Here is a 10,781-nt window from a genome sequence, read left to right on the forward strand (position 1 = left end):
GCCTCCTCATTGTTTTTGTGGATACAGACTAACACGGTGACTCCCTGATACATAGCCCATAATGTTTATCTCAAAATAAAGAGCTCAATAAATATATGTTATAACAGAAATATAATATTAAATACATTTAGTAAATACTCTGTGGACAATTCAAATAAAAATAGACAAAGGAAAAATATCATATGTTTTTAGTACAAAATCTCAATATTAATCAGTCTATTTGTAATGTGCTATTAATCTCTGGGCATGAGGGATATTTATTTTGCAGATGACTGTAAATGCAACATTAGTGCTGTTTTAAAATTGACAGGTCAACATTTTACACCACATAGAACACACAAAAACATTTGATAAGTACCATAAAATACCATCTAGTCCCTTCTCCATTATTTCTCTTATCTTTTCTTCTAAAAACTTAAGTGGATCCTCTGGACACATAATAAATACACCACATAGTAGAGTCTGCAAAAAAGAACAGAGTAAATTAACACCTTTCACATGTCTGAAACTGTTACGCTAAACACAGCTACCAAATGAATTTTAAATAGTATAACATTTATACAATTCTTCTCTATCATTTTATCATTCTGTTTCTTTTATTTAATTCTTATTTTAAATGCCATAATGTATATATCAGTATATTTCAACTGGTAGCCCTCATGCCTCTAGTCATATCATAACAACAAAACATATGGCACTTCTATAGTACTTTCGACTCAAGGATCTCAAATTTCTTTAAAAGCATTACTAAATTATATCTCACAATAACCTTGTGAGGTAGAGAGGATGTGGAATTGGGTCCTATATCGAATAGTTATAATGTTGCATTGCATTGGAGGATGGGGGCAGTTGCTTTTCAGCAGTGAGTTACAGGACTAGCTAGTTCATTTCTTACTTATGAATAATAAATAATCTTCTTCTTTTTCATATCGCTGATGCAAATGTAGAACAACCATAATTTTACATTTAGATGGTTAGGCCAAATAATTGCATCTGCAGTAGCAGAGTGTATTGCTGTGATGCCTCCTTAGTATTTGTGAATGGGGCACTGAGTTATTTATGTTCTCTGGTCTGTTCTGGGTGACCACAGCTGCACACTAGAGAGTCTTTAATTCTCCATTTGTGCAGCAAGCATCTGCATCTGCCATGGTTTGTGTGGATGCAGTTGGAGATCGAAGATAGGGATCTTCTGCATCGGATCTTTCACAGGGCGTTTATTTGTGATTTCTTGTGAGTTCCGTTCAGCTTTCCAAGCTTCATCAGGGTTGAAGCTGCATTGTTGAATGTTAAATGCATGGGTCCAAAACGGCTTCCATGATTTCAAGTGATGGTGAGAAACGTTGTTAAGCTCCTGGTAGATGGGAAGAGGTTCATTTCCATGATCCTCTGTCATTCTCAAAGGAACGAATTCATTATTCATTTTTTCACAGATTAAAAATGAAAAAGATTTTCTCAGCAGTACAGCTAAACAAGTACCTGGTGAGGCAATGTATAGTTATCTGCCAAAATAAAGACATATTAGAGGATATGCTAATGGACTCTGTGTTTAAGTACACCTCTACCCCGATATAACGCTGTCCTTGGGAGCCAAAAAAATCTTATGGTGTTATAGGTAAAACCACGTTACATCGAACTTGCTTTGATCCACTGGAGTACACAGCCCCGCCCCCCTGGAGCGCTGCTTTACCACATTATATCCTAATTCATTTATATTGGGTTGCGTTATATTCGGGTAGAGATGTGTGGCAAGAAAGATTAAATCAAACTCTATGAACTGGTTACATTACACACATGAGGACAAATTATGGCTATATGCACACAGGAATATCCCAGAAAACCCATGAATAGAGAGAAACACAGAGTAGAAATTTTCCATCATAACTGCACTCTTAAAACTGGAGGAAAGACCACTCTTTTGCAGATGACTATCCTAGAGAACAGTCTGCTGTTTATACAAATACTTCCCCATCCCTAGCAGTGGAAAATATAGTGCTTACCATTAAGAGGACAGTATTTGTCAACAGGCATCACACAGCAATAGCTGAGATACCAGAGTTTTTTCTTTGCTGAAAAACGGATATCCAGCTTTCCTAAGCTCCTTCTTATTTCCACTTGCTCCATCACTGTGGACAACAGCACCATTCTCCATGTTATACAGGACTGTAATATGGATGTCATGTATAAATCTTGCAGCTTTGTCCTACGTAACATCTCTGAGAACTGACCTACCACCAAAATTCTCACTCAGGCTCTCCTAGTTTTGCATCCTGACTATTGCAGATCTCTGGCCTTGACCCCTTCAATCTTAGCTCCTTCAAGTCCATTCAAAATGCTATTGTTCAAATCATCTTCCTGGCTTGTCATTCTGATACCTCAAACTCTTCTCTAGTCCCCTCTACTTACTTTCACTTAATCAGCACATCAAATACACATTTCTTGTCTTTACCTTTAAGGACCTTCACCTTACATAGCTTCTCTGGTAACTTATCACAATGCCAGACATTGGTAGACATTCTCTACCAAAAATCCCAACCTTTACTGCCCACCAGCCAGTTTCGTTCTCAAAGTTTCCTTCAAACGTTTTCTTCCATGCCACCCCTTGTGCATCGGGAAAACTCAAAACAGCAAGCTGCCAGTTGACCAAAGATAGGCAGATCATAAGCTGTGATTCTCTCTTTACTTTACTTTCATTTCCTACTTTCTTCTTATAACTCATTCCTACCATTCCTCTTACCCCAAAATAAAGAATAATAAAAACCCAACAAAACATGTAACTAACAGAACTGTGTCAATCATCACTATGTTCACTTGCCTATATGCTACACCCAATCAGGGTCGGCTTTAGGAAGTGCGGAGCCCAATTCAAACAGTTTCGACAGGGCCCCGGCAGGGATGACTTAAAAAAAAAACCACATGTAAAAAACCACATGGGGCTTGTACTCACCGGGCGGTGCTCCGAGTCTTCAGCAGCACTTCAGCGGTGGGTCCTTCACTCACTCCAGGTCTTCAGTGGCACTGAAGGACCTGCCGCGGAAGTGCCGCCGAAGACCCAGAGCAAGTGAAGGACCCGCCGCCGAGTGCCGCCGAAGACCCGAAGCGCCGCCAGGTGAGTAAAAATTAAAAAAGCGCCTCTAGCCAGGGAAGGGATTCTCACTAGGCGCGGGGCCCTCTTAGGAGCGGGGCCCAATTCGGGGGAATTGGTGGAATAGGCCTAAAGCTGGCCCTGTACCCAGTCCTCATTATTTTGTCTGCTGGATTCTAAACTCTCCTGGCCAGGGACTGTCTCCATCTGCCAGCACCCAGCACAATGGAGCCCTGATCCTGAGTGCAGCCTTTTGGCCACTATCATAATACAAATGCTTAAAAATAAAATATCAATAATATTTAAAACAGGAAATAATGATGGTAACTGTGATATTTGCTGACCAATGTCAATACAGAAACATACTATTTATTCATTCTCAAAATCAAAATAATCTTTACCAAGGGGGAGCAGGATTGTATAAAGGGTCATTGCCAGTCAGAATATGGGTGTGCAATAATACTGTTTTGTCAGCATAGATATAGTCTGCTTTTTAAGATATTTCCATAGGGAAGCAGAAGTAAGAAATACAAGAAACAAAAGATAAGTAACGAAATATCTTTTTCTTTAGTGTATAAAACAACAAACAATGAACAACTTAAATTTACACTGTTTGAATATTTTCATAAAATAAATGATAAATTGATTCTAACTTTAGCTTCTACTGAACCTCGCTAGTAAAAAGACAATCTCCAAGATGTATCCAAATGACAATAAATGGCTGCATACAGCAATATCAACAAGTATTATAAATCCATCATTTATTATAAGAATTACAATATAAATAATACACTGTTAAGCAGAGTACTAGATATGTGGACAATACAGTGATTCTCTTCATGTGTGTTTTCACCTTAATACATTTTCCAAAAAGGACTTAAGGCTGTTCAAATACTCCCTCTGCTGGACTGAGCCAGCACCTGTCTGCTAAACTTACTGCATTTTTCGTAGATTTGGAGCTCTTTTTATAGCTTTTCTTTTTAAGTGAACGCGCACTCCTTTTCTTTCAACGGATCTTCTAGGCATAGTATATGTACAAAAATTTAACCAAAGAAAATGCAAAATATCTCACCAAAAATGTAGACCTGGGAATTCTTTTTAAAAAAATTGTACAAGAAATGGTGTCTTACCGGCCTGATCCTGCAACCATACTCATGTCAGTAATCCTTAATGATGACAAAGCCCAACACAGATGTGAGAAAAACTGGGCCTAAACAGTACAAAGGTTGTCTGGCTCTCGTTAATTTCTCCAAGGTTCCAAGTAATTCAAGGAAGACCCATTACATAACCAAAAGAAATAAAGACTTGAGATATTACTAAAGTTTATAAATTAGGAAAGTACCCCTAACATTCAACAACTCAAATGAACGCACAATCACACATCATAAAATAGCTACCTCTCACTTAACATAACATTACTTAGCTAACAACAAAACAATCCAAAAGAATTCAAATTATCAAATTAAAATCAAGATAATGTCAAATAATCAGGCTAATTCTTATATGAACTCTGTCTATTCAATAACCTAGAAAGGTGCCCATCTGTTGTTTAACTTATACTTGCACAAATTAAAGGTCTTTATTAATACCATCTAAACCAAAGTTTTGTACACAGGGAAAAAGCCAAGAAAAAACAAATCAATCCCAAGCCTGGCCTATGCTTAAAATTCACACTGATACCACTAAAAAAAAACAACAGGCGTACTTGTGGCACCTTAGAGACTAACAAATTTATTTCAGCATAAGCGTCCGTAGGCTACAGCAAACTTCTTCGGATGCACAGAATGGAACACACAGAAAGAAGATATTTATACATACAGAGAACATGAAAAGGTGGAAGCAGCCATGCCAACTGTACTTACATGCCTCCAGCTTCCATCCAGGACACACCACACAATCCATTGTCTACAACCAAGCTCTAAGATACAACCGCATTTGCTCCAATCTCTCAGACAGAGGCAAACACCAAGTTCTTCTTCGAGTGCTTGCTCATATCCATTCCAGTTAGGTGTGTGCACGCTGCGTGCACGTTCGTCGGAGATTTTTACCCTAGCAACACTCGGTGGGCCGGCAGGGCGCGCCCTGGAGTGGCGCCGCTATGGTGCCGGATATATACCCCTGCCGGCTCTCCCCGCTCCTCAGTTCCTTCCTTACCGCTCGGTGTCGGTCGTGAGGACAAGTGGAGCGCAGTTTAGCTGATCTCCACCTCCCTAGCGATTAGCTCGTTCTATTGTAATTGTGTATATAGTTCGATTTCTTCAAGTAAGTTGAGTATTCAGTTATTAAGTTATTAGATAGTTTAAAAGGATGCGGGGTTAGCCCCTCCCTCCCGGTACCGGCCCAATGCCCGGCTCACCCGGGCTCAAAACCGTGCTCGGCCTGGCGATGGCCGATGCCCACAGGAGACCCTCTTGACTCTGTCTTTAGTGCTGGGTGAGTTCATCTTACGGACAAGTGCCAGCAATCTGTAGTGCGTTCAAGCCCAGCACTAGAAAAAAGAGCGGGACATCTTCGCCTAAACAACTGCTGATGGAGCAGCGTTGACTCTCCCAGTCCTCAGCACCGGCGCGGCACTGGGAACAAGTGCTCCTCGGCACTATGGAGGGCACGCCAACAAGGTGAAGGCTCCTAGACATCAGCCATCACTGGCCAAGCTTCCAATCCCGCACCGTTCGCTCACTCACCACGGAGCAGAAGTCACAAGCCTCCTGCGGCTGCTATATCTACACTGCCATCCGAGCGCTTTAGCCAAGACAGACCGCCGCGGCACTGTCATTCTGCCGCGGCACCGGACGTCCTCGCACACCATTATCTGGCTCGCAAGAGCCGTCGAGTTCCGGTGCTCCTACCAGCTCCCGGCACACCGCCATGGTGAGCTTATCGTGCCCTCCATCCGCGAGACGTTCTCCGCGGCATCTTAAACTAAATACCCACTGCTGAATTAAACAACAGATGACAGAGCCAGAAGAGTACCCAGAAGCCACCTACTACAGGACAGCCAACAAAGAAAATAACAGAATGCCACATAGCCGTCACCTTCAGCCCCAACTAAAAACCTCCCAGTGCATCATCAAAAGATCTACAACTATACCTAAAGATAATCCCTTACTTCTCACAGGAATCTTGGAGGTAGGCCAGTCCTTGCTTACAGACAGGCCTCCCAACCTGAAGCAATACTCACGGCAACTGTCACACCATACAACATTAACACTAACCCATGGAAAAAAAAGAAGGACCTATTCCTTGTAAACAAAGCCCGAGCCAGCTCTGTCCATATATCTATCAAGTGACACCATCATAGGACCTTCACATCAGCACGCCATCAGGGGGCTGTTCACCTGCACATCTACCAACCTGAATATGCCACATCAAGTGCAGCATGCCCCTCTGCCATGTACATTGGCCCACCAGACAGTCTCTACGCAAAAGATAAATGGACACAAATCTGACCTCAGGAATCATAACATCAAAAACGAGTGGAGTACACTTCAACCTCTCGTAACCACAGTGACAGACTTGAAGGTGACATTTTGCCAACAAAAAAACTTCAAAAACAGACTCCAAAGAGAGACTGCTGAACTTGAATTAATATGCAAATTAGATACAATTAACTTAGGTTTAAACAGAGACTGGGAATGGTTGGATCATTACACTAATTGAATCTATTTCCCTGTGTTAAGTTCTCCTCACACCTTCTATGGGTCATCTCGATTATCACTTCATAGGTTTTTTTCAACTGCTGATGATAGCTCATCTCAATTGATTGGCCTCTTACAGTTGGCATGGCTACTTCCACCTTTTCCCGTTCTCTGTATGTATAAATATCTTCTTTCTGTGTGTTCCATTCTATGCATCCGAAGAAGTGAGCTGTAGCCCACGAAAGCTTATGCTGAAATAAATTTGTTAGTCTCTAAGGTGCCACAGGTACTCCTGTTCTTTTTGAGGATACAGACTAACACGGCTGCTAATCTGAAACCTGATATAACTATGTCACTCAAGGGTGTGAAAAATTCATATCCCAGAGCACCACAGCTGTGCCAGCCTAGCCCCCCTCCACCCAGTGATGGCTAGGTCCTGGCTACCACTGCTCAGGGTGGTGGCTTACATACAGTGACAGAAAAAACCCTTCTGTTGCAGTAGATTGCATCTACATTGTAGGATTAGTGTGACATGGCTATGGTCCTCATAGTGTAGACAAGCCCCCAGATTCAAGTCGTTAACATTTAGACTACAATTCCAATGCCAGTTAACCAAGGCCTCATTTTTAAACTTCAGTTATTGTGTGATGGATGATACTTCCCTTCATCCAACATATACTCACACAACACATATTACCAATACAATTAATAATAGACCTTTTACAATTACCTAATCTTAGATAACAATTAATTTGTACTCTTTTAGGATTATGACATTTGTTTATAATGTCTTGAAACAGTATAACACTCATTCATCTTTAAAGCTGTTTGTGTAGGAACAGAGGAACCATTTCTCTAGGCTCCATTTCTGTGTGTTCAGTAATTGTTCAAAAATTGCATACACACACTAATTTATTCATTTACATTTGTTAAATAGAATGATATTATTAAGCAGCCAGGTCACCATCTGAACTGATAAAAAAAAAATAAAGATTTTATACTTATGACCAGGTGGTTTGCTTGCAAACTCTTCAGCTCTAACAGTCTTCCAGATCATTGGGAAGACTAGTACTACAGACAACTTTCTAACGCACAAAAAGACTAGTGCCAAACTCTCATTTTACTTTCCATTGGAATCTGAGGGCCTAACTTCCATTTTAGCCTTTGAAATTCTCTCTCTGCTAGTAGGTTCTGGCCAATAGGAAATCAATTGTGTGCTTGCTTAGCCGGACAAGTCTTTTGTTCTCCATTCTCCAAGGTAATGGATCTCAGCAGTCTGGAAGTTCAGTCTGTCCTTCAGATATCAGGTAGTTCAAAACCAAAGTTAACAATTGCATGTCTCCATCATTCCACCCAATGGAATCATTTGACACAGTTCTAATGAGATTTGAATTCAGTAATAGTCCCAAACATCATGAGCATTCCAGAATTAATACATGTCATCCGGGGACCGTGTTAGTTATGCCTATTCTCACAAGTGTAGTCTTGTGATAGTTGATGCTTTACTTGAAGCCCCAGCTACTGGAATCAAGAGATCATTTTTAAATAATGAAAGCTGAGATTCTAATGCATGTTTCAGGCCCTCAGGGCTACAGAGAAAAGCTTGAAAATGTGAACCAATTGTACCCTAAAATGTGTGCGTTTAAGAAACCAAGAGTATCATCAAATATAGTAGTCATATTAGGTCATTCCATACAACCTGCCTCAGAAAAATCCTCCATATCTTTTGACCCAGAACAATCTCAAACCAAGATCTATTGACACAGTGCAGACAAGAAGAGCTGAGCACCATCATTTCTGAAGGCACTGGAGATGGATCGGTCATGTGCTCTGGATGGAAACTGATTCCATCACCAGAGTAGCAATAAGATGGACACCTGAAGACAAGCGAAAATGAGGCCACTCAAAAACAACATGACATAGAGCTGTGGAAGCCCAGCTGAAAAACCTGGGGCACAGCTGGGAACCATTGAAAGACTTGCCAAAAACAGACAGGAGTGGAGGAACTTCGTCACTGCCCTAAACGCCAGAGGTATAATAGGAAAATGATGATGATGACGATGATGATTAGGAGATACCAAAGTTAAAGGGCTAGGGGAGTGGCTGCTCTACAGTTATTCTGATTGGTCAAAACCTCTTTACTAAAGTTTCCATGGCAATCCTGGGTACAAGTTTGATCTGTTTGCAGAAGATTATGAATACCCAGAAAAAGTGTCTCACTTTTATCATACACGGTCTTTATTTTGTTTCTATTAAGGAAATTGAAATATGGCTTCTGCGTAATTTCAAATGATTTTCATAGGGAAGAAACTATCAAAAATGAAAAGGGTAGGAGAGAATCAGGTAACAATGCTAAGGCTAAAATTAAATAGTCATTTGACTATCCTTACAACATTCAAGACTTCAGATAAGTTTTCTCTCCCTTGCAATTCTTAGCACTATTATATGTAATTTCATTCACTATCACTAGGGATGGTGTCCCTAGCCTCTGTTTGCCAGAAGCTGGGAATGGGTGACAGGGGATGGATCACTTGATGATTACCTCTTCTGTTCATTCTCTCGGGGGCACCTGGAATTGGCCACTGTTGGAAGACATGATACTGGGTTTGATGGATCTTTGGTCTGACCCCGTATGGCCATTCTTATGTTCTTATCTCACCAGTTTAATAAAAGATCTCAAGTCCCAGTTTACTTCTGGTATGTCCAACATATGGACCACCAAATTCTAACATGGTCAGTGGCTACCATCATCTTCTATATAACTATGTATGTGCCATACAAATATTACAGGACACAGTGTGCATTGCCCCAACTTGAGACAGGGACCTAGCTGCCCTGCATGCTGTAATCTTACACCTCAAATCTTTAACAAATGCATTTCTGTATTACAGATGTAGGAGCCTGCAATCTTCTCCATTTTAGGCAAATTAGGGAAGGTGCGAATGCAGTCTACAACAGGGTCAAATTGGGAAACCATTTGGTTTAGTCTAAATACAGATCATGTAATTCAATTAACTTTTCTTTTCCTTTGAAGTATTAAATGCACAAACTGTTTGAAGTTTGTTACCTTAGTGCACCGGTTCTCAACCAGAGGTTCGGGGAGTCCAGCAAGCAGGGTCAGTGGTAGACTCATTGGGGCCCAGGGCAGAAAGCCAAAGCCCTATCGTGCGGGGATGAAGCCCGGGGCCCTGAACCCTGCCACTCAGGGCTAAAGCCAAAGCGTGAACTTTGTGGGGGTCCCTGTGGTGTGGGGCCCCAAGCAATTGCCCTGCTTGCTACCTCCTAATGCTCTCTGACCCTGGATTTTATATGCAGAAAAACAGTTGTTGTGGCAATAGTGGGCTGTGGAGTTTTTATAGCATGTTGGCGGCAGGGGGGAGGGAGGGGAGGCTGAGAAAGAAAAAGGTTGAGAACGCCTGCTTTAGTGGACAGAGCAGAAATGCTTAAAGCTTTCCATAAATGCAGCCACAGCACAAGAAGAGGCCACAAATACCCTCCAGTACTGGACAGAAAAACAAGATAGTCAAATGCAAGACACTTAAGCCTAGTCCACACACGGATTTTGGAGTGGTATAAGAATTGCTGTTCAGGGTATGTTTTCCAACCAGCATAGTTATAATGGTACAACCCCTAAGGCGGATGTGATTACAGGTGAGCACCCTCAAGTACCACTGAAGTCAGTGGGTGAAACCCAGACCCCATTGGTGAACAGCAAAGTTCCCATCCCATTGATTTCAGTGGGCCCAGAAGGGTAGCCTCAGTGAGCTAAAGTTGGCCAGCCCCGCCCAGGCTTGCGTTCGTGGCCGGACATTACAGCTCCGGGGCCGGCGATTTCATCTTCTCCCGTGTCACACTGCAAGCAGCCAACGCTGGAAGCTGCTGCAAGCCCAGCCGCTGCTAACACGGACTCAGCCACATGCAGGTCTGGACACCAGCGCCGCCGTGGGCCCGACCCCACACGGGCCTAGGCCCCTCATCACATTTAGCCAACACCGCTGCTAACCCCCGCGCCTGTCTGCAGAGCGGGGCGGGGCCAGAAGGCGGGGGGGGGGGGGGGGGGG

At 42.1% G+C, this 10,781-nt stretch overlaps 1 protein-coding gene across 2 annotated transcripts in view; it reads right to left on the reverse strand.

The window, feature by feature from the left end:
• The window catches only part of FBXL13 (F-box and leucine rich repeat protein 13), a 194,526-nt gene extending 194,070 nt beyond the window's left edge, over positions 1 to 456 (reverse strand). For both annotated transcript variants that reach the window (XM_075064574.1, XM_075064569.1), the window contains exon 1: positions 359 to 456. In XM_075064574.1, coding sequence (XP_074920675.1) covers positions 359 to 438 — 80 coding nt within the window. In that variant the 5' untranslated portion in view covers positions 439 to 456. The remainder of the gene's footprint in view (positions 1 to 358) is intronic.
• Positions 457 to 10,781: the final 10,325 nt, after the last annotated feature.

Source organism: Chelonoidis abingdonii, chromosome 1 (assembly GCF_003597395.2).
Source record: "Chelonoidis abingdonii isolate Lonesome George chromosome 1, CheloAbing_2.0, whole genome shotgun sequence".
Lineage (NCBI taxonomy): Eukaryota > Metazoa > Chordata > Testudines > Testudinidae > Chelonoidis > Chelonoidis abingdonii.